The sequence below is a fragment of the Chiloscyllium punctatum genome, chromosome 31, assembly GCF_047496795.1.
Source record: "Chiloscyllium punctatum isolate Juve2018m chromosome 31, sChiPun1.3, whole genome shotgun sequence".
NCBI classification, from domain to species: Eukaryota; Metazoa; Chordata; class Chondrichthyes; order Orectolobiformes; family Hemiscylliidae; genus Chiloscyllium; species Chiloscyllium punctatum.
The window spans coordinates 66,268,081-66,292,336 of NC_092769.1; the positions used below are offsets into that span (position 1 = coordinate 66,268,081).

The 24,256-nt window shown below is 56.4% G+C and overlaps 1 protein-coding gene across 1 annotated transcript in view; it reads right to left on the minus strand.

Moving 5' to 3' along the window:
- Positions 1 to 1,452: 1,452 nt before the first annotated feature.
- gpha2 (glycoprotein hormone subunit alpha 2) overlaps positions 1,453 to 24,256 on the minus strand; it is a 38,880-nt gene continuing 16,076 nt past the window's right edge. The window contains exon 4 of the mRNA XM_072550774.1: positions 1,453 to 1,780. Coding sequence (XP_072406875.1) covers positions 1,682 to 1,780 — 99 coding nt within the window. The 3' untranslated portion in view covers positions 1,453 to 1,681. The remainder of the gene's footprint in view (positions 1,781 to 24,256) is intronic.

The window sequence follows — 24,256 nt, forward strand, 5'->3', positions numbered from 1 at the left end:
AATTTGTGAAGCGTGTGTAGGTGGTGTTTTTGAACAGTGACCTCCCCACCCTCGTTCGCATCCCTCCACAGCACCTCAGCTTAATTTAAGGAAAGTTATCATTTTGTTGGAGGCAGTTCGGAGAAGGGTCCCTGGGATGGTCCCTGGTATGGAGGGATTGTCTTTATGACTCAAGGTTAAACAGGTTGGGATTGTACTCACTGGGGTCTCGCAGAATGAGAGGTGATCCCATTGCGGGTCTTGACAGGATCAATGCTGAGAGGATTGTCTCGCCCTCATGGGAGAGGCTGGCACCAGAGGGCAACAGTCTGAGAATGAAGGGGCAACCAATTTCAGGCAGATGAGGATGTTCTTCTCCGAATGTGTGGAACTCCTTGCCACAGGGAATTGGCGGGGGGGGGGGGGGGGGGAGAGTGGAGTCCTTGGGTACACTTAGGGCCGAGATTGATTCCGGATCAGTTGGGGAGTCAAGGGTTACAGGGAAAGGGTGTCAGATTGACCATGATCCCAGCCTCGAGGGGCCAGTTGGCTGCCTCCTGTTCCAATTTCTTCCAATACCTGCCCTGTCCGGTCACCCCAGAGGCTGGTGCGGGGTGGGGGGGGGGGGGGGTGGGAGATCATGTGTCGTATGGAGTTGATTGACCCAGGAATGTGGCAGCACTTGAGGGGGTGGTCTCACTAAGGCTCCCCCACGCCCCCGTTCCGCCCCACCCTGACAGTCGCTGTACCCCCCCCCCCCCCACCGTGTACTGGTTGTGATTGGTGTACCAGGTCCCTCCCTTGTTGAATCAGTAGGTAGCTGAGATAGAGGAGGCAGCCCACTCCCCAACGCGCCCCCCCCCCCCCACCCCCACCCTCCAGTTCACAAAAAGATTTTGCCCGAGACCTCCCAACTCCAACCTGCCTTGGCAAAGCACCTTCCCATGTGCCTGTAGTCCACTTCAAGGGGGCACTGCTTCCCAAGGCCCCCCCCTCCCCTCCCATGGTATCCCCCCCTCTCTCATGTCAAAGCCACTTTGTGACATCTGCTGTCAGCTCAGGACTGGGGGGCGGGGAGCATGGGTTAGTTTTATAGCAGGGTGGCAGCCCCGAGCTGTGGGGGTGAACAATTTGTTTTCCGCCCAGAGGGAGAAACCCTCATCATATTGAAGGAGGATAGTGGGAAATGGGACTCAACCAGGTTGTCTTGGACTAGCGCAGATTCAATGGGCTGAAGGGCCTGTTTCTGCACTGTAGACCTTCACGGTAAAAGGGAGAGACTTCAACTGTTTGGTACAGCAGGCGGGAGAGGCAGAATGGCCTCCTGCTCGTTGTGATGAGAGGAGCCATCTCTCCGAGGCGTAACTGGCCCTACTCAGGTGGGTCTAGAAGATCCAATAGACTGCAATGAATGAAGAACAGGGAGGGGGGGGTGGTATGGGGCCTAGAATTTACCTTCTAACCCCCGTTACTGTAAACAGATGGGAGTCGTTCTCCCATTGCGGTGTGGGATCTTGCTGTACCCCACACGGTAATAGTGATGAGACTTGATCATTTTATTGCTTGTGGTAACAGGCGCCCAGAGGCTCGTGAACAGCGTTCTCCCACACTCAGGTCTTCCATCGAGGCTCCGGACGGTCGCTGGCTCACGCGGGGGTGAGGTGGAGGTGGGGGGGGGGGCGAGGTGCTACAGATGGGGCTGTCAGTAGCGGGACAGGCGACACATGTCACAGCGACACGACCGAGCCGTGAAAATCTCAATGTCCTCCCGGCGAGGGCCACAGAACAGGCTAACCCTGACCTGCAAAAGACAAGCAGGGAACTCGATCACAACCTCGTCAAGCAGAGAGAGAGGGAGAGAGATAGAGGGGAAAGAGGGTGTTAGAGGGAGAGAGAGGGGATCAGACAGAGAGATAGAGGGGAAAGAGGGTGTTAGAGGGAGAGAGAGGGGATCAGACAGAGAGATAGAGGGGAAAGAGGGTGTTAGAGGGAGAGAGAGGGGATCAGACAGAGAGATAGAGGGGAAAGAGGGTGTTAGAGGGAGAGAGAGGGGATCAGACAGAGAGATAGAGGGGAAAGAGGGTGTTAGAGGGAGAGAGAGGGGATCAGACAGAGAGATAGAGGGGAAAGAGGGTGTTAGAGGGAGAGAGAGGGGAAAGAGGGTGTTCAAGGGAGAGAGAGAGAGGATCAGATAGAGAGATACAGGGGAGAGGAAAGGGGTTGGAGAGAGGGGCTTAGAGAGTGTGTGGGTTAGATAGAGCAATACAGGACAGAGAGAGACGGACCGATAGGTGCAGGGGAGGGGGGGGGGGGGAAGTTGGAGATATGTAGGGGAGAGGGGGCGGGTTAGATGGAGATATGTAGGGGAGAGGGGGCGGGTTAGATGGAGATATGTAGGGGAGAGGGGGCGGGTTAGATGGAGATATGTAGGGGAGGGGGGGGCGGGTTAGATGGAGATATGTAGGGGAGAGGGGGCGGGTTAGATGGAGATATGTAGGGGAGAGGGGGCGGGTTAGATGGAGATATGTAGGGGAGAGGGGGCGGGTTAGATGGAGATATGCAGGGGAGGGGGGGCGGATGGAGATATGCAGGGGAGGGGGGTGGATGGAGATATGCAAGGGGGAAGGGGGGTTCAGATGGAGATATGCAGGGGGGAAGGGGGGTAGATGGAGATATGCAGGGGAGGGGTGGTTAGATGGAGATATGCAGGGGAGAAGCGGGGGTTAGATGGAGATATGTGGGGGGTAGATGGAGATATGCAGGGGAGGGGAGGGGGGGGCAGATGGAGATATGCAGGGGAGGGGGGGGCAGATGGAGATATGCAGGGGAGAAGGGGGGGTTAGATGGAGATATCCAGGGGAGAAGGGGGTGTTAGATGGAGATATGGAGGGGGGGTTAGATGGAGATATGCAGGGGAGAAGGGGGGGTTAGATGGAGATATGGAGGGGGGGTTAGATGGAGATATGCAGGGGAGAAGGGGGGGTTAGATGGAGATATGCGGGGGAGAAGGGGGGGTTAGATGGAGATATGCAGGGGAGAAGGGGGGGTTAGATGGAGATATGCAGGGGAGAAGGGGGGGTTAGATGGAGATATGCAGGGGAGAAGGGGGGGTTAGATGGAGATATGCAGGGGAGAAGGGGGGGTTAGATGGAGATATGCAGGGGAGAAGGGGGGGTTAGATGGAGATATGCAGGGGAGAAGGGGGGGTTAGATGGAGATATGGAGGGGAGAGGGGGTTAGATGGAGATATGCAGGGGAGAAGGGGGGGTTAGATGGAGATATGCAGGGGAGAAGGGGGGGTTAGATGGAGATATGCAGGGGAGGGGGTTAGATGGAGATATGCAGGGGAGGGGGGTGGATGGAGATATGCAGGGGAGGGGGGTGGATGGAGATATGCAGGGGAGAGGGGGGTAGATGGAGATATGCAGGGGAGAGGGGGGTAGATGGAGTTATGCAGGGGAGGGGGGGTTAGATGGAGATATGCAGGGGAGGGGGGGGTTAGATGGAGATATGCAGGGGAGAGGGGTTAGATGGAGATATGCAGGGGAGAAGGGGGGGTTAGATGGAGATATGGAGGGGGTGTTAGATGGAGATATGCGAGGGAGAAGGGGGTGTTAGATGGAGATATGCAGGGGAGAAGGGGGGGTTAGATGGAGATATCCAGGGGAGAAGGGGGTGTTAGATGGAGATATGGAGGGGGGGTTAGATGGAGATATGCAGGGGAGAAGGGGGGGTTAGATGGAGATATGGAGGGGGGGTTAGATGGAGATATGCAGGGGAGAAGGGGGGGTTAGATGGAGATATGCGGGGGAGAAGGGGGGGTTAGATGGAGATATGCAGGGGAGAAGGGGGGGTTAGATGGAGATATGCAGGGGAGAAGGGGGGGTTAGATGGAGATATGCAGGGGAGAAGGGGGGGTTAGATGGAGATATGCAGGGGAGAAGGGGGGGTTAGATGGAGATATGCAGGGGAGAAGGGGGGGTTAGATGGAGATATGCAGGGGAGAAGGGGGGGTTAGATGGAGATATGCAGGGGAGAAGGGGGGGTTAGATGGAGATATGCAGGGGAGAAGGGGGGGTTAGATGGAGATATGCAGGGGAGAAGGGGGGGTTAGATGGAGATATGCAGGGGAGAAGGGGGGGTTAGATGGAGATATGGAGGGGAGAGGGGGTTAGATGGAGATATGCAGGGGAGAGGGGGGGTTAGATGGAGATATGCAGGGGAGAAGGGGGGGTTAGATGGAGATATGCAGGGGAGGGGGTTAGATGGAGATATGCAGGGGAGGGGGGTGGATGGAGATATGCAGGGGAGGGGGGTGGATGGAGATATGCAGGGGAGAGGGGGGTAGATGGAGATATGCAGGGGAGGGGGGTGGATGGAGATATGCAGGGGAGGGGGGTGGATGGAGATATGCAGGGGAGGGGGGTGGATGGAGATATGCAGGGGAGGGGGGTGGATGGAGATATGCAGGGGAGGGGGGGGTAGATGGAGATATGCAGGGGAGAGGGGGGTAGATGGAGATATGCAGGGGAGGGGGGGTTAGATGGAGATATGCAGGGGAGGGGGGGGTTAGATGGAGATATGCAGGGGAGAGGGGTTAGATGGAGATATGCAGGGGAGAAGGGGGGGTTAGATGGAGATATGGAGGGGGTGTTAGATGGAGATATGGAGGGGGTGTTAGATGGAGATATGCGAGGGAGAAGGGGGTGTTAGATGGAGATATGCAGGGGAGAAGGGGGGGTTAGATGGAGATATGCAGGGGAGAGGGGGGGTTAGATGGAGATATGCAGGGGGGGTTAGATGGAGATATGCAGGGGAGAAGGGGGGGTTAGATGGAGATATGCAGGGGAGAGGGGGGGTTAGATGGAGATATGCAGGGGGGGTTAGATGGAGATATGCAGGGGGGGTTTAGATGGAGATATGCAGGGGAGGGGGGTAGATGGAGATATGTGGGGGGTAGATGGAGATATGCAGGGGAGGGGGCTTAGATGGAGATATGCAGGGGAGGGGGCTTAGATGGAGATATGCAGGGGAGGGGGTTTAGATGGAGATATGCAGGGGAGGGGGGGGTAGATGGAGATATGCAGGGGAGGGGGGGGTTAGATGGAGATATGCAGGGGAGGGGGGGGGTGGATGGAGATATGCAGGGGAGGGGGGGGTAGATGGAGATATGCAGGGGAGGGGGGGCAGATGGAGATATGCAGGGGAGAAGGGGGGTTCAGATGGAGATATGCAGGTGGGGGGTAGATGGAGATATGCAGGGGAGAAGGGGGGTTAGATGGAGATATGCAGGGGAGAAGGGGGGGTAAGATGGAGATATGCAGGGGAGAAGGGGGGGTTAGATGGAGATATGCAGGGGAGGGGGGGGTAAATGGAGATATGCAGGGGAGAAGGGGGGGTTAGATGGAGATATGCAGGGGAGAAGGGGGGGTTAGATGGAGATATGCAGGGGAGAAGGGGGGGTTGGATGGAGATATGGAGGGGGTGTTAGATGGAGATATGCGAGGGAGAAGGGGGTGTTAGATGGAGATATGCAGGGGAGAAGGGGGGGTTAGATGGAGATATGCAGGGGAGAAGGGGGGGTTAGATGGAGATATGCAGGGGAGAAGGGGGGGTTAGATGGAGATATGCAGGGGAGAAGGGGGGGGTTAGATGGAGATATGCAGGGGAGAAGGGGGGGGTTAGATGGAGATATGCGGGGGAGAAGGGGGGTTAGATGGAGATATGCAGGGGAGAAGGGGGGGGTTAGATGGAGATATGCAGGGGAGAAGGGGGGGTTGGATGGAGATATGGAGGGGGTGTTAGATGGAGATATGCGAGGGAGAAGGGGGTGTTAGATGGAGATATGCAGGGGAGAAGGGGGGGTTAGATGGAGATATGCAGGGGGGGTTAGATGGAGATATGCAGGGGGGGTTAGATGGAGATATGCAGGGGGGGTTTAGATGGAGATATGCAGGGGAGGGGGGTAGATGGAGATATGCAGGGGAGGGAGGGTTAGATGGAGATATGTGGGGGGTAGATGGAGATATGCAGGTGGGGGGTAGATGGAGATATGCAGGGGATGGGGGTAGATGGAGATATGCAGGGGAGGGGGGGATAGATGGAGATATGCAGGGGAGAAGGGGGGGTTAGATGGAGATATGCAGGGGAGAAGGGGGGGGTTAGATGGAGATATGCAGGGGAGAAGGGGGGGTTGGATGGAGATATGGAGGGGGTGTTAGATGGAGATATGCGAGGGAGAAGGGGGTGTTAGATGGAGATATGCAGGGGAGAAGGGGGGGTTAGATGGAGATATGCAGGGGGGGTTAGATGGAGATATGCAGGGGGGGTTAGATGGAGATATGCAGGGGGGGTTTAGATGGAGATATGCAGGGGAGGGGGGTAGATGGAGATATGCAGGGGAGGGAGGGTTAGATGGAGATATGTGGGGGGTAGATGGAGATATGCAGGTGGGGGGTAGATGGAGATATGCAGGGGATGGGGGTAGATGGAGATATGCAGGGGATGGGGGTAGATGGAGATATGCAGGGGAGGGGGGGATAGATGGAGATATGCAGGGGAGAAGGGGGGGTTAGATGGAGATATGCAGGGGAGAAGGGGGGGTTAGATGGAGATATGCAGGGGAGATGGGGGGGTTAGATGGAGATATGCAGGGGAGGGGGGTTAGATGGAGATATGCAGGGGAGAAGGGGGTTAGATGGAGATATGCAGGGGAGAAGAGGGGGTTAGATGGAGATATGCGGGGGAGAAGCGGGGGTTAGATGGAGATATGCAGGGGAGAAGGGGGGGTTCGATGGAGATATGCAGGGGAGGGGGGTGTTAGATGGAGATATGCAGGGGAGAAGGGGGGGATAGATGGAGATATGCAGGGGAGAAGGGGGGGATAGATGGAGATATGCAGGGGAGAAGGGGGGGTTCGATGGAGATATGCAGGGGAGAAGGGGGGGTTCGATGGAGATATGCAGGGGAGGGGGGTGTTAGATGGAGATATGCAGGGGAGAAGGGGGGGTTCGATGGAGATATGCAGGGGAGAAGAGGGGGTTAGATGGAGATATGCAGGGGAGGGGGGTGTTAGATGGAGATATGCAGGGGAGGGGGGTGTTAGATGGAGATATGCAGGGGAGAAGGGGGGGTTCGATGGAGATATGCAGGGGAGAAGAGGGGGTTAGATGGAGATATGCAGGGGAGGGGGGTGTTAGATGGAGATATGCAGGGGAGAGGGGGGGGTTAGATGGAGATATGCAGGGGAGGTGGGGGGTTAGATGGAGATATGCAGGGGAGGGGGGTGTTAGATGGAGATATGCAGGGGAGAAGGGGGGGTTAGATGGAGATATGCAGGGGAGAAGGGGGGGTTAGATGGAGATATGCAGTGGAGGGGGGTTTAGATGGAGATATGCAGGGGAGGGGGGTTTAGATGGAGATATGCAGGGGAGAAGGGGGGGATAGATGGAGATATGCAGGGGAGAAGGGGGGGATAGATGGAGATATGCAGGGGAGAAGGGGGGGTTCGATGGAGATATGCAGGGGAGAAGGGGGGGTTCGATGGAGATATGCAGGGGAGGGGGGTGTTAGATGGAGATATGCAGGGGAGAAGGGGGGGTTCGATGGAGATATGCAGGGGAGAAGAGGGGGTTAGATGGAGATATGCAGGGGAGGGGGGTGTTAGATGGAGATATGCAGGGGAGAAGGGGGGGTTCGATGGAGATATGCAGGGGAGAAGAGGGGGTTAGATGGAGATATGCAGGGGAGGGGGGTGTTAGATGGAGATATGCAGGGGAGAGGGGGGGGTTAGATGGAGATATGCAGGGGAGGGGGGGTTAGATGGAGATATGCAGGGGAGGGGGGTGTTAGATGGAGATATGCAGGGGAGAAGGGGGGGTTAGATGGAGATATGCAGGGGAGAAGGGGGGGTTAGATGGAGATATGCAGTGGAGGGGGGTTTAGATGGAGATATGCAGGGGAGGGGGGTTTAGATGGAGATATGCAGGGGAGAAGGGGGGGTTAGATGGAGATATGCAGGGGAGAAGAGGGGGTTAGATGGAGATATGCAGGGGAGAAGAGGGGGTTAGATGGAGATATGCAGGGGAGAAGCGGGGGTTAGATGGAGATATGCAGGGGAGAAGGGGGGGTTAGATGGAGATATGCAGGGGAGAAGGGGGGGTTAGATGGAGATATGCAGGGGAGAAGGGGGGGTTAGATGGAGATATGCAGTGGATGGGGAGGTTAGATGGAGATATGCAGGGGAGAAGGGGGGGTTAGATGGAGATATGCAGGGGAGAAGGGGGGGTTAGATGGAGATATGCAGGGGAGAAGGGGGGGTTGGATGGAGATATGCAGGGGAGAAGGGGGGGTTGGATGGAGATATCCAGGGGAGAAGGGGGGGTTAGATGGAGATATCCAGGGGAGAGGGGGGGGGGTTAGATGGAGATATGCAGGGGAGAAGGGGGGGTTAGATGGAGATATGCAGGGGAGAAGGGGGGGTTGGATGGAGATATCCAGGGGAGAAGGGGGGGTTGGATGGAGATATCCAGGGGAGAAGGGGGGGTTAGATGGAGATATGCAGGGGAGAAGGGGGGGTTAGATGGAGATATGGAGGGGGGGTTAGATGGAGATATGCAGGGGAGAAGGGGGGGTTGGATGGAGATATGCAGGGGAGGGGGTTAGATGGAGATATGCAGGGGAGGGGGTTTAGATGGAGATATGCAGGGGAGGGAGCGGTTTGATGGAGATATGCAGGGGAGGGGGGGTTAGATGGAGATATGTGGGGGGTAGATGGAGATATGCAGGGGAGGGGGGTAGATGGAGATATGCAGGGGAGGGGGGGGTAGATGGAGATATGCAGGGGAGAAGAGGGGTTTAGATGGAGATATGCAGGGGAGGGGGGTAGATGGAGATATGCAGGGGAGGAGGTTTAGATGGAGATATGGAGGGGAGGGGGGGGGTTAGATGGAGATATGCAGGGGAGAAGGGGGGGATTTGATGGAGATATGGAGGGGGGGTTAGATGGAGATATGCAGGGGAGAAGGGGGGGATTTGATGGAGATATGGAGGGGGGGTTAGATGGAGATATGCAGGGGAGAAGGGGGTGTTAGATGGAGATATGCAGGGGAGAAGGGGGGGTTAGATGGAGATATGCAGGGGAGAAGGGGGGGGTTAGATGGAGATATGCAGGGGAGAAGGGGGGGTTGGATGGAGATATGGAGGGGGTGTTAGATGGAGATATGCGAGGGAGAAGGGGGTGTTAGATGGAGATATGCAGGGGAGAAGGGGGGGTTAGATGGAGATATGCAGGGGAGAAGGGGGGGTTAGATGGAGATATGCAGGGGAGAAGGGGGGGTTAGATGGAGATATGGAGGGGGTGTTAGATGGAGATATGCGAGGGAGAAGGGGGTGTTAGATGGAGATATGCAGGGGAGAAGGGGGGGTTAGATGGAGATATGCAGGGGAGAAGGGGGGGTTGGATGGAGATATGCAGGGGAGAAGGGGGGGTTAGATGGAGATATGCAGGGGAGAGGGGGGGTTAGATGGAGATATGCAGGGGGGGTTAGATGGAGATATGCAGGGGGGGTTTAGATGGAGATATGCAGGGGAGGGGGGTAGATGGAGATATGCAGGGGAGGGGGGGTTAGATGGAGATATGTGGGGGGTAGATGGAGATATACAGGGGAGGGGGCTTAGATGGAGATATGCAGGGGAGGGGGCTTAGATGGAGATATGCAGGGGAGGAGGTTTAGATGGAGATATGCAGGGGAGGGGGGAGGTTAGATGGAGATATGCAGGGGAGGGGGGGGTTAGATGGAGATATGCATGGGAGAGGGGGTGTTAGATGGAGATATGCAGGGGAGGGGTGGTTAGATGGAGATATGCAGGGGAGAAGAGGGGTTTAGATGGAGATATGCAGGGGAGAAGGGGGGGTTAGATGGAGATATGCAGGGGAGAGGGGGGTAGATGGAGATATGCAGGGGAGAAGGGGTAGATGGAGATATGCAGGGGAGGGGTGGTTAGATGGAGATATGCAGGGGAGAAGAGGGGTTTAGATGGAGATATGCAGGGGAGAAGGGGGGTTCAGATGGAGATATGCAGGGGAGAAGGGGGGTTTAGATGGAGATATGCAGGTGGGGGGTAGATGGAGATATGCAGGTGAGAAGGGGGGTTTAGATGGAGATATGCAGGGGAGAGGGGGTTAGATGGAGATATGCAGGGGAGAAGGGGTAGATGGAGATATGCAGGGGAGGGGTGGTTAGATGGAGATATGCAGGGGAGAGGGGGGTAGATGGAGATATGCAGGGGAGAAGGGGTAGATGGAGATATGCAGGGGAGGGGTGGTTAGATGGAGATATGCAGGGGAGAAGAGGGGTTTAGATGGAGATATGCAGGGGAGGGGGGTAGATGGAGATATGCAGGGGAGGGGGGTAGATGGAGATATGCAGGGGAGGGGGGGTTAGATGGAGATATGCAGGGGAGAAGGGGGGGTGAGATGGAGATATGCAGGGGAGAAGGGGGGGTGAGATGGAGATATGCAGGGGAGAAGCGGGGGTTAGATGGAGATATGCAGGGGAGAAGCGGGGGTTAGATGGAGATATGCAGGGGAGAAGCGGGGGTTAGATGGAGATATGCAGGGGAGAAGGGGGGGTTAGATGGAGATATGCAGGGGAGAAGGGGGGGTTCGATGGAGATATGCAGGGGAGAAGGGGGTGTTAGATGGAGATATGCAGGGGAGAAGGGGGGGTTCGATGGAGATATGCAGGGGAGAAGGGGGGGTTCGATGGAGATATGCAGGGGAGAAGGGGGTGTTAGATGGAGATATGCAGGGGAGAAGGGGGGGTTCGATGGAGATATGCAGGGGAGAAGAGGGGGTTAGATGGAGATATGCAGGGGAGAAGGGGGGGTTAGATGGAGATATGCAGGGGAGAAGGGGGGGTTAGATGGAGATATGCGGGGGAGAAGGGGGTGTTAGATGGAGATATGCAGGGGAGAAGGGGGGGTTAGATGGAGATATGCAGGGGAGAGGGGGGGTTAGATGGAGATATGCGGGGGAGAAGGGGGGGTTAGATGGAGATATGCAGTGGATGGGGAGGTTAGATGGAGATATCCAGGGGAGAGGGGGGGGTTAGATGGAGATATGCAGGGGAGAAGGGGGGGTTAGATGGAGATATCCAGGGGAGAAGGGGGGGTTAGATGGAGATATCCAGGGGAGAAGGGGGGGTTGGTTGGAGATATGGAGGGGGTGTTAGATGGAGATATGCAGGGGAGAGGGGGGTTAGATGGAGATATGCAGGGGGGGTTAGATGGAGATATGCAGGGGGGGTTTAGATGGAGATATGCAGGGGAGGGGGGTAGATGGAGATATGCAGGGGAGGGGGGAGGTTAGATGGAGATATGCAGGGGAGGGGTTTTAGATGGAGATATGCAGGGGAGGGAGCGGTTTGATGGAGATATGCAGTGGAGGGGGGGTTAGATGGAGATATGTGGGGGGTAGATGGAGATATGCAGGGGAGGGGGGTAGATGGAGATATGCAGGGGAGGGGGGGGTAGATGGAGATATGCAGGGGAGGGGGCTTAGATGGAGATATGCAGGGGAGGGGGCTTAGATGGAGATATGCAGGGGAGGGGGCTTAGATGGAGATATGCAGGGGAGGGGGGTGGATGGAGATATGCAGGGGAGAGGGGGGTAGATGGAGATATGCAGGGGAGGGGGGTGGATGGAGATATGCAGGGGAGGGGGGTGGATGGAGATATGCAGGGGAGAGGGGGGTAGATGGAGATATGCAGGGGAGGGGGGGGTTAGATGGAGATATGCAGGGGAGAAGGGGGGGTTGGATGGAGATATGGAGGGGGTGTTAGATGGAGATATGCGAGGGAGAAGGGGGTGTTAGATGGAGATATGCAGGGGAGAAGGGGGGGTTAGATGGAGATATGCAGGGGGGGTTAGATGGAGATATGCAGGGGGGGTTAGATGGAGATATGCAGGGGGGGTTTAGATGGAGATATGCAGGGGAGGGGGGTAGATGGAGATATGCAGGGGAGGGAGGGTTAGATGGAGATATGTGGGGGGTAGATGGAGATATGCAGGTGGGGGGTAGATGGAGATATGCAGGGGATGGGGGTAGATGGAGATATGCAGGGGAGGGGGGGATAGATGGAGATATGCAGGGGAGAAGGGGGGGTTAGATGGAGATATGCAGGGGAGAAGGGGGGGGTTAGATGGAGATATGCAGGGGAGAAGGGGGGGGTTAGATGGAGATATGCAGGGGAGAAGGGGGGGTTGGATGGAGATATGGAGGGGGTGTTAGATGGAGATATGCGAGGGAGAAGGGGGTGTTAGATGGAGATATGCAGGGGAGAAGGGGGGGTTAGATGGAGATATGCAGGGGGGGTTAGATGGAGATATGCAGGGGGGGTTAGATGGAGATATGCAGGGGGGGTTTAGATGGAGATATGCAGGGGAGGGGGGTAGATGGAGATATGCAGGGGAGGGAGGGTTAGATGGAGATATGTGGGGGGTAGATGGAGATATGCAGGTGGGGGGTAGATGGAGATATGCAGGGGATGGGGGTAGATGGAGATATGCAGGGGAGGGGGGGATAGATGGAGATATGCAGGGGAGAAGGGGGGGTTAGATGGAGATATGCAGGGGAGAAGGGGGGGTTAGATGGAGATATGCAGGGGAGATGGGGGGGTTAGATGGAGATATGCAGGGGAGGGGGGTTAGATGGAGATATGCAGGGGAGAAGGGGGTTAGATGGAGATATGCAGGGGAGAAGAGGGGGTTAGATGGAGATATGCGGGGGAGAAGCGGGGGTTAGATGGAGATATGCAGGGGAGAAGGGGGGGTTCGATGGAGATATGCAGGGGAGGGGGGTGTTAGATGGAGATATGCAGGGGAGAAGGGGGGGATAGATGGAGATATGCAGGGGAGAAGGGGGGGTTCGATGGAGATATGCAGGGGAGGGGGGTGTTAGATGGAGATATGCAGGGGAGAAGGGGGGGTTCGATGGAGATATGCAGGGGAGAAGAGGGGGTTAGATGGAGATATGCAGGGGAGGGGGGTGTTAGATGGAGATATGCAGGGGAGAAGGGGGGGTTCGATGGAGATATGCAGGGGAGAAGAGGGGGTTAGATGGAGATATGCAGGGGAGGGGGGTGTTAGATGGAGATATGCAGGGGAGAGGGGGGGGTTAGATGGAGATATGCAGGGGAGGGGGGGGGTTAGATGGAGATATGCAGGGGAGGGGGGTGTTAGATGGAGATATGCAGGGGAGAAGGGGGGGTTAGATGGAGATATGCAGGGGAGAAGGGGGGGTTAGATGGAGATATGCAGTGGAGGGGGGTTTAGATGGAGATATGCAGGGGAGGGGGGTTTAGATGGAGATATGCAGGGGAGAAGGGGGGGTTAGATGGAGATATGCAGGGGAGAAGGGGGGGTTAGATGGAGATATGCAGTGGAGGGGGGTTTAGATGGAGATATGCAGGGGAGGGGGGTTTAGATGGAGATATGCAGGGGAGAAGGGGGGGTTAGATGGAGATATGCAGGGGAGAAGAGGGGGTTAGATGGAGATATGCAGGGGAGAAGAGGGGGTTAGATGGAGATATGCAGGGGAGAAGCGGGGGTTAGATGGAGATATGCAGGGGAGAAGGGGGGGTTAGATGGAGATATGCAGGGGAGAAGGGGGGGTTAGATGGAGATATGCAGGGGAGAAGGGGGGGTTAGATGGAGATATGCAGTGGATGGGGAGGTTAGATGGAGATATGCAGGGGAGAAGGGGGGGTTAGATGGAGATATGCAGGGGAGAAGGGGGGGTTAGATGGAGATATGCAGGGGAGAAGGGGGGGTTGGATGGAGATATGCAGGGGAGAAGGGGGGGTTGGATGGAGATATCCAGGGGAGAAGGGGGGGTTAGATGGAGATATCCAGGGGAGAGGGGGGGGGGTTAGATGGAGATATGCAGGGGAGAAGGGGGGGTTAGATGGAGATATGCAGGGGAGAAGGGGGGGTTGGATGGAGATATCCAGGGGAGAAGGGGGGGTTGGATGGAGATATCCAGGGGAGAAGGGGGGGTTAGATGGAGATATGCAGGGGAGAAGGGGGGGTTAGATGGAGATATGGAGGGGGGGTTAGATGGAGATATGCAGGGGAGAAGGGGGGGTTGGATGGAGATATGCAGGGGAGGGGGTTAGATGGAGATATGCAGGGGAGGGGGTTTAGATGGAGATATGCAGGGGAGGGAGCGGTTTGATGGAGATATGCAGGGGAGGGGGGGTTAGATGGAGATATGTGGGGGGTAGATGGAGATATGTGGGGGGTAGATGGAGATATGCAGGGGAGGGGGGTAGATGGAGATATGCAGGGGAGGGGGGGGTAGATGGAGATATGCAGGGGAGAAGAGGGGTTTAGATGGAGATATGCAGGGGAGGGGGGTAGATGGAGATATGCAGGGGAGGAGGTTTAGATGGAGATATGGAGGGGAGGGGGGGGGTTAGATGGAGATATGCAGGGGAGAAGGGGGGGATTTGATGGAGATATGGAGGGGGGGTTAGATGGAGATATGCAGGGGAGAAGGGGGGGATTTGATGGAGATATGGAGGGGGGGTTAGATGGAGATATGCAGGGGAGAAGGGGGTGTTAGATGGAGATATGCAGGGGAGAAGGGGGGGTTAGATGGAGATATGCAGGGGAGAAGGGGGGGTTAGATGGAGATATGCAGGGGAGAAGGGGGGGTTGGATGGAGATATGGAGGGGGTGTTAGATGGAGATATGCGAGGGAGAAGGGGGTGTTAGATGGAGATATGCAGGGGAGAAGGGGGGGTTAGATGGAGATATGCAGGGGAGAAGGGGGGGTTAGATGGAGATATGCAGGGGAGAAGGGGGGGTTAGATGGAGATATGGAGGGGGTGTTAGATGGAGATATGCGAGGGAGAAGGGGGTGTTAGATGGAGATATGCAGGGGAGAAGGGGGGGTTAGATGGAGATATGCAGGGGAGAAGGGGGGGTTGGATGGAGATATGCAGGGGAGAAGGGGGGGTTAGATGGAGATATGCAGGGGAGAGGGGGGGTTAGATGGAGATATGCAGGGGGGGTTAGATGGAGATATGCAGGGGGGGTTTAGATGGAGATATGCAGGGGAGGGGGGTAGATGGAGATATGCAGGGGAGGGGGGGTTAGATGGAGATATGTGGGGGGTAGATGGAGATATACAGGGGAGGGGGCTTAGATGGAGATATGCAGGGGAGGGGGCTTAGATGGAGATATGCAGGGGAGGAGGTTTAGATGGAGATATGCAGGGGAGGGGGGAGGTTAGATGGAGATATGCAGGGGAGGGGGGGGTTAGATGGAGATATGCATGGGAGAGGGGGTGTTAGATGGAGATATGCAGGGGAGGGGTGGTTAGATGGAGATATGCAGGGGAGAAGAGGGGTTTAGATGGAGATATGCAGGGGAGAAGGGGGGGTTAGATGGAGATATGCAGGGGAGAGGGGGGTAGATGGAGATATGCAGGGGAGAAGGGGTAGATGGAGATATGCAGGGGAGGGGTGGTTAGATGGAGATATGCAGGGGAGAAGAGGGGTTTAGATGGAGATATGCAGGGGAGAAGGGGGGTTCAGATGGAGATATGCAGGGGAGAAGGGGGGTTTAGATGGAGATATGCAGGTGGGGGGTAGATGGAGATATGCAGGTGAGAAGGGGGGTTTAGATGGAGATATGCAGGGGAGAGGGGGTTAGATGGAGATATGCAGGGGAGAAGGGGTAGATGGAGATATGCAGGGGAGGGGTGGTTAGATGGAGATATGCAGGGGAGAGGGGGGTAGATGGAGATATGCAGGGGAGAAGGGGTAGATGGAGATATGCAGGGGAGGGGTGGTTAGATGGAGATATGCAGGGGAGAAGAGGGGTTTAGATGGAGATATGCAGGGGAGGGGGGTAGATGGAGATATGCAGGGGAGGGGGGTAGATGGAGATATGCAGGGGAGGGGGGGTTAGATGGAGATATGCAGGGGAGAAGGGGGGGTGAGATGGAGATATGCAGGGGAGAAGGGGGGGTGAGATGGAGATATGCAGGGGAGAAGCGGGGGTTAGATGGAGATATGCAGGGGAGAAGCGGGGGTTAGATGGAGATATGCAGGGGAGAAGCGGGGGTTAGATGGAGATATGCAGGGGAGAAGGGGGGGTTAGATGGAGATATGCAGGGGAGAAGGGGGGTTCGATGGAGATTTGCAGGGGAGAAGGGGGTGTTAGATGGAGATATGCAGGGGAGAAGGGGGGGTTCGATGGAGATATGCAGGGGAGAAGGGGGGGTTCGATGGAGATATGCAGGGGAGAAGGGGGTGTTAGATGGAGATATGCAGGGGAGAAGGGGGGGTTCGATGGAGATATGCAGGGGAGAAGAGGGGGTTAGATGGAGATATGCAGGGGAGAAGGGGGGGTTAGATGGAGATATGCAGGGGAGAAGGGGGGGTTAGATGGAGATATGCGGGGGAGAAGGGGGTGTTAGATGGAGATATGCAGGGGAGAAGGGGGGGTTAGATGGAGATATGCAGGGGAGAGGGGGGGTTAGATGGAGATATGCGGGGGAGAAGGGGGGGTTAGATGGAGATATGCAGTGGATGGGGAGGTTAGATGGAGATATCCAGGGGAGAGGGGGGGGTTAGATGGAGATATGCAGGGGAGAAGGGGGGGTTAGATGGAGATATCCAGGGGAGAAGGGCGGGTTAGATGGAGATATCCAGGAGAGAAGGGGGGGTTGGATGGAGATATGGAGGGGGTGTTAGATGGAGATATGCAGGGGAGAGGGGGGTTAGATGGAGATATGCAGGGGGGGTTAGATGGAGATATGCAGGGGGGGTTTAGATGGAGATATGCAGGGGAGGGGGGTAGATGGAGATATGCAGGGGAGGGGGGAGGTTAGATGGAGATATGCAGGGGAGGGGTTTTAGATGGAGATATGCAGGGGAGGGAGCGGTTTGATGGAGATATGCAGTGGAGGGGGGGTTAGATGGAGATATGTGGGGGGTAGATGGAGATATGCAGGGGAGGGGGGTAGATGGAGATATGCAGGGGAGGGGGGGGTAGATGGAGATATGCAGGGGAGGGGGCTTAGATGGAGATATGCAGGGGAGGGGGCTTAGATGGAGATATGCAGGGGAGGGGGCTTAGATGGAGATATGCAGGGGAGGGGGGTGGATGGAGATATGCAGGGGAGAGGGGGGTAGATGGAGATATGCAGGGGAGGGGGGTGGATGGAGATATGCAGGGGAGGGGGGTGGATGGAGATATGCAGGGGAGAGGGGGGTAGATGGAGATATGCAGGGGAGGGGGGGGTTAGATGGAGATATGCAGGGGAGAAGGGGGGGTTGGATGGAGATATGGAGGGGGTGTTAGATGGAGATATGCGAGGGAGAAGGGGGTGTTAGATGGAGATATGCAGGGGAGAAGGGGGGGTTAGATGGAGATATGCAGGGGGGGTTAGATGGAGATATGCAGGGGGGGTTAGATGGAGATATGCAGGGGGGGTTTAGATGGAGATATGCAGGGGAGGGGGGTAGATGGAGATATGCAGGGGAGGGAGGGTTAGATGGAGATATGTGGGGGGTAGATGGAGATATGCAGGTGGGGGGTAGATGGAGATATGCAGGGGATGGGGGTAGATGGAGATATGCAGGGGAGGGGGGGATAGATGGAGATATGCAGGGGAGAAGGGGGGGTTAGATGGAGATATGCAGGGGAGAAGGGGGGGGTTAGATGGAGATATGCAGGGGAGAAGGGGGGGTTGGATGGAGATATGGAGGGGGTGTTAGATGGAGATATGCGAGGGAGAAGGGGGTGTTAGATGGAGATATGCAGGGGAGAAGGGGGGGTTAGATGGAGATATGCAGGGGGGGTTAGATGGAGATATGCAGGGGGGGTTAGATGGAGATATGCAGGGGGGGTTTAGATGGAGATATGCAGGGGAGGGGGGTAGATGGAGATATGCAGGGGAGGGAGGGTTAGATGGAGATATGTGGGGGGTAGATGGAGATATGCAGGTGGGGGGTAGATGGAGATATGCAGGGGATGGGGGTAGATGGAGATATGCAGGGGAGGGGGGGATAGATGGAGATATGCAGGGGAGAAGGGGGGGTTAGATGGAGATATGCAGGGGAGAAGGGGGGGTTAGATGGAGATATGCAGGGGAGATGGGGGGGTTAGATGGAGATATGCAGGGGAGGGGGGTTAGATGGAGATATGCAGGGGAGAAGGGGGTTAGATGGAGATATGCAGGGGAGAAGAGGGGGTTAGATGGAGATATGCGGGGGAGAAGCGGGGGTTAGATGGAGATATGCAGGGGAGAAGGGGGGGTTCGATGGAGATATGCAGGGGAGGGGGGTGTTAGATGGAGATATGCAGGGGAGAAGGGGGGGATAGATGGAGATATGCAGGGGAGAAGGGGGGGATAGATGGAGATATGCAGGGGAGAAGGGGGGGTTCGATGGAGATATGCAGGGGAGGGGGGTGTTAGATGGAGATATGCAGGGGAGAAGGGGGGGTTCGATGGAGATATGCAGGGGAGAAGAGGGGGTTAGATGGAGATATGCAGGGGAGGGGGGTGTTAGATGGAGATATGCAGGGGAGAAGGGGGGGTTCGATGGAGATATGCAGGGGAGAAGAGGGGGTTAGATGGAGATATGCAGGGGAGGGGGGTGTTAGATGGAGATATGCAGGGGAGAGGGGGGGGTTAGATGGAGATATGCAGGGGAGGGGGGGGGTTAGATGGAGATATGCAGGGGAGGGGGGTGTTAGATGGAGATATGCAGGGGAGAAGGGGGGGTTAGATGGAGATATGCAGGGGAGAAGGGGGGGTTAGATGGAGATATGCAGTGGAGGGGGGTTTAGATGGAGATATGCAGGGGAGGGGGGTTTAGATGGAGATATGCAGGGGAGAAGGGGGGGTTAGATGGAGATATGCAGGGGAGAAGAGGGGGTTAGATGGAGATATGCAGGGGAGAAGAGGGGGTTAGATGGAGATATGCAGGGGAGAAGCGGGGGTTAGATGGAGATATGCAGGGGAGAAGGGGGGGTTAGATGGAGATATGCAGTGGAGAAGGGGGGGTTAGATGGAGATATGCAGGGGAGAAGGGGGGGTTAGATGGAGATATGCAGTGGATGGGGAGGTTAGATGGAGATATGCAGGGGAGAAGGGGGGGTTAGATGGAGATATGCAGGGGAGAAGGGGGGGTTGGATGGAGATATGCAGGGGAGAAGGGGGGGTTGGATGGAGATATCCAGGGGAGAAGGGGGGGTTAGATGGAGATATCCAGGGGAGAAGGGGGGGTTAGATGGAGATATGCAGGGGAGAAGGGGGGGTTGGATGGAGATATGCAGGGGAGAAGGGGGGGTTGGATGGAGATATCCAGGGGAGAAGGGGGGGTTAGATGGAGATATCCAGGGGAGAAGGGGGGGTTAGATGGAGATATGCAGGGGAGAAGGGGGGGTTAGATGGAGATATGCAGGGGAGAAGGGGGGGTTGGATGGAGATATCCAGGGGAGAAGGGGGGGTTAGATGGAGATATCCAGGGGAGAGGGGGGGGTTAGATGGAGATATGCAGGGGAGAAGGGGGGGTTAGATGGAGATATGCAGGGGAGAAGGGGGGGTTGGATGGAGATATCCAGGGGAGAAGGGGGGGTTGGATGGAGATATCCAGGGGAGAAGGGGGGGTTAGATGGAGATATGCAGGGGAGAAGGGGGGGTTAGATGGAGATATGGAGGGGGGGTTAGATGGAGATATGCAGGGGAGAAGGGGGGGTTGGATGGAGATATGCAGGGGAGGGGGTTAGATGGAGATATGCAGGGGAGGGGGTTTAGATGGAGATATGCAGGGGAGGGAGCGGTTTGATGGAGATATGCAGGGGAGGGGGGGTTAGATGGAGATATGTGGGGGGTAGATGGAGATATGCAGGGGAGGGGGGTAGATGGAGATATGCAGGGGAGGGGGGGGTAGATGGAGATATGCAGGGGAGAGGGGGGGGTTAGATGGAGATATCCAGGGGAGAAGGGGGGGTTAGATGGAGATATGCAGGGGAGGGGGGGGTAGATGGAGATATGCAGGGGAGATGGGGGGGATTTGATGGAGATATGGAGGGGGGGTTAGATGGAGATATCCAGGGGAGAAGGGGGGGATTTGATGGAGATATGGAGGGGGGGTTAGATGGAGATATGCAGGGGAGAAGGGGGGGATTTGATGGAGATATGGAGGGGGGGTTAGATGGAGATATGCAGGGGAGAAGGGGGTGTTAGATGGAGATATGCAGGGGAGAAGGGGGGGGTTAGATGGAGATATGCAGGGGAGAAGGGGGGGTTGGATGGAGATATGGAGGGGGTGTTAGATGGAGATATGCGAGGGAGAAGGGGGTGTTAGATGGAGATATGCAGGGGAGAAGGGGGGGTTAGATGGAGATATGCAGGGGAGAAGGGGGGGTTAGATGGAGATATGGAGGGGGTGTTAGATGGAGATATGTGAGGGAGAAGGGGGTGTTAGATGGAGATATGCAGGGGAGAAGGGGGGGTTAGATGGAGATATGCAGGGGAGAAGGGGGGGTTGGATGGAGATATGCAGGGGAGAAGGGGGGGTTAGATGGAGATATGCAGGGGAGAGGGGGGGTTAGATGGAGATATGCAGGGGGGGTTAGATGGAGATATGCAGGGGGGGTTTAGATGGAGATATGCAGGGGAGGGGGGTAGATGGAGATATGCAGGGGAGGGGGGGTTAGATGGAGATATGTGGGGGGTAGATGGAGATATGCAGGGGAGGGGGCTAAGATGGAGATATGCAGGGGAGGGGGCTTAGATGGAGATATGCAGGGGAGGGGGCTTAGATGGAGATATGCAGGGGAGGAGGTTTAGATGGAGATATGCAGGGGAGGGGGGAGGTTAGATGGAGATATGCAGGGGAGGGGGGGGTTAGATGGAGATATGCATGGGAGAGGGGGTGTTAGATGGAGATATGCAGGGGAGGGGGGGGTTAGATGGAGATATGCAGGGGAGGGGGGGGTTAGATGGAGATATGCAGGGGAGAAGGGGGCAGGTTAGATGGAGATATGCAGGGGAGGGGGGGGTAGATGGAGATATGCAGGGGAGAAGGGGGGGTTAGATGGAGATATCCAGGGGAGAAGGGGGGGTTGGATGGAGATATCCAGGGGAGAAGGGGGGGTTAGATGGAGATATCCAGGGGAGAAGGGGGGGTTGGATGGAGATATGGAGGGGGTGTTAGATGGAGATATGCAGGGGAGAGGGGGGTTAGATGGAGATATGCAGGGGAGAGGGGGGTTAGATGGAGATATGCAGGGGGGGTTAGATGGAGATATGCAGGGGGGGTTTAGATGGAGATATGCAGGGGAGGGGGGTAGATGGAGATATGCAGGGGAGGGGGGAGGTTAGATGGAGATATGCAGGGGAGGGGGTTTAGATGGAGATATGCAGGGGAGGGAGCGGTTTGATGGAGATATGCAGTGGAGGGGGGGTTAGATGGAGATATGTGGGGGGTAGATGGAGATATGCAGGGGAGGGGGGGGTAGATGGAGATATGCAGGGGAGGGGGGGGTAGATGGAGATATGCAGGGGAGGGGGCTTAGATGGAGATATGCAGGGGAGGGGGCTTAGATGGAGATATGCAGGGGAGGGGGCTTAGATGGAGATATGCAGGGGAGGGGGCTTAGATGGAGATATGCAGGGGAGGGGGGTGGATGGAGATATGCAGGGGAGAGGGGGGTAGATGGAGATATGCAGGGGAGGGGGGTGGATGGAGATATGCAGGGGAGAGGGGGGTAGATGGAGATATGCAGGGGAGAGGGGGGTAGATGGAGATATGCAGGGGAGGGGGGTGGATGGAGATATGCAGGGGAGGGGGGTGGATGGAGATATGCAGGGGAGAGGGGGGTAGATGGAGATATGCAGGGGAGGGGGGGGTTAGATGGAGATATGCAGGGGAGAGTGGTTAGATGGAGATATGCAGGGGAGGGGGGGGTTAGATGGAGATATGCAGGGGAGAGTGGTTAGATGGAGATATGCAGGGGAGAAGGGGGGGTTAGATGGAGATATGGAGGGGGTGTTAGATGGAGATATGCGAGGGAGAAGGGGGTGTTAGATGGAGATATGCAGGGGAGAAGGGGGGGTTAGATGGAGATATGCAGGGGAGAGGGGGGGTTAGATGGAGATATGCAGGGGGGGTTAGATGGAGATATGCAGGGGGGGTTTAGATGGAGATATGCAGGGGGGGTTAGATGGAGATATGCAGGGGAGAAGGGGGGGTTAGATGGAGATATGCAGGGGAGAAGGGGGGGTTAGATGGAGATATGCAGGGGAGAAGGGGGGGTTAGATGGAGATATGCAGGGGAGAAGGGGGGGTTAGATGGAGATATGCAGGGGAGAAGGGGGGGTTAGATGGAGATATGCAGGGGAGAGGGGGGGTTAGATGGAGATATGCAGGGGGGGTTAGATGGAGATATGCAGGGGGGGTTTAGATGGAGATATGCAGGGGAGGGGGGTAGATGGAGATATGCAGGGGGGGTTAGATGGAGATATGCAGGGGAGAAGGGGGGGTTAGATGGAGATATGCAGGGGAGAAGGGGGGGTTAGATGGAGATATGCAGGGGAGAGGGGGGGTTAGATGGAGATATGCAGGGGGGGTTAGATGGAGATATGCAGGGGGGGTTTAGATGGAGATATGCAGGGGAGGGGGGTAGATGGAGATATGCAGGGGAGGGGGGGTTAGATGGAGATATGTGGGGGGTAGATGGAGATATGCAGGGGAGGGGGCTTAGATGGAGATATGCAGGGGAGGGGGCTTAGATGGAGATATGCAGGGGAGGGGGTTTAGATGGAGATATGCAGGGGAGGGGGGGGTTAGATGGAGATATGCAGGGGAGGGGGGGGTTAGATGGAGATATGCAGGGGAGGGGGGAGGTTAGATGGAGATATGCAGGGGAGGGGGGGGGTGGATGGAGATATGCAGTGGAGGGGGGGGTAGATGGAGATATGCAGGGGAGGGGGGGCAGATGGAGATATGCAGGGGAGAAGGGGGGTTCAGATGGAGATATGCAGGGGAGAAGGGGGGTTTAGATGGAGATATGCAGGTGGGGGGTAGATGGAGATATGCAGGGGAGAAGGGGGGTTTAGATGGAGATATGCAGGGGAGAGGGGGGTAGATGGAGATATGCAGGGGAGAAGGGGTAGATGGAGATATGCAGGGGAGGGGGGGGTAGATGGAGATATGCAGGGGAGGGGGGGGTAGATGGAGATATGCAGGGGAGGGGTGGTTAGATGGAGATATGCAGGGGAGAAGGGGGGTTTAGATGGAGATATGCAGGGGAGGGGGGTAGATGGAGTTATGCAGGGGAGAAGGGGGGGTTAGATGGAGATATGCAGGGGAGAAGGGGGGGTTAGATGGAGATATGCAGGGGAGAAGGGGGGGTTGGATGGAGATATGGAGGAGGTGTTAGATGGAGATATGCGAGGGAGAAGGGGGTGTTAGATGGAGATATGCAGGGGAGAAGGGGGGGTTAGATGGAGATATGCAGGGGAGAAGGGGGGGTTAGATGGAGATATGCAGGGGAGAAGGGGGGGGTTAGATGGAGATATGCAGGGGAGAAGGGGGGGTTGGATGGAGATATGGAGGGGGTGTTAGATGGAGATATGCGAGGGAGAAGGGGGTGTTAGATGGAGATATGCAGGGGAGAAGGGGGGGTTAGATGGAGATATGCAGGGGGGGTTAGATGGAGATATGCAGGGGGGGTTAGATGGAGATATGCAGGGGGGGTTTAGATGGAGATATGCAGGGGAGGGGGGTAGATGGAGATATGCAGGGGAGGGAGGGTTAGATGGAGATATGTGGGGGGTAGATGGAGATATGCAGGTGGGGGGTAGATGGAGATATGCAGGTGGGGGGTAGATGGAGATATGCAGGGGATGGGGGTAGATGGAGATATGCAGGGGAGGGGGGGATAGATGGAGATATGCAGGGGAGAAGGGGGGGTTAGATGGAGATATGCAGGGGAGAAGGGGGGGTTAGATGGAGATATGCAGGGGAGATGGGGGGGTTAGATGGAGATATGCAGGGGAGGGGGGTTAGATGGAGATATGCAGGGGAGGGGGGTTAGATGGAGATATGCAGGGGAGAAGGGGGTTAGATGGAGATATGCAGGGGAGAAGAGGGGGTTAGATGGAGATATGCGGGGGAGAAGCGGGGGTTAGATGGAGATATGCAGGGGAGAAGGGGGGATTCGATGGAGATATGCAGGGGAGGGGGG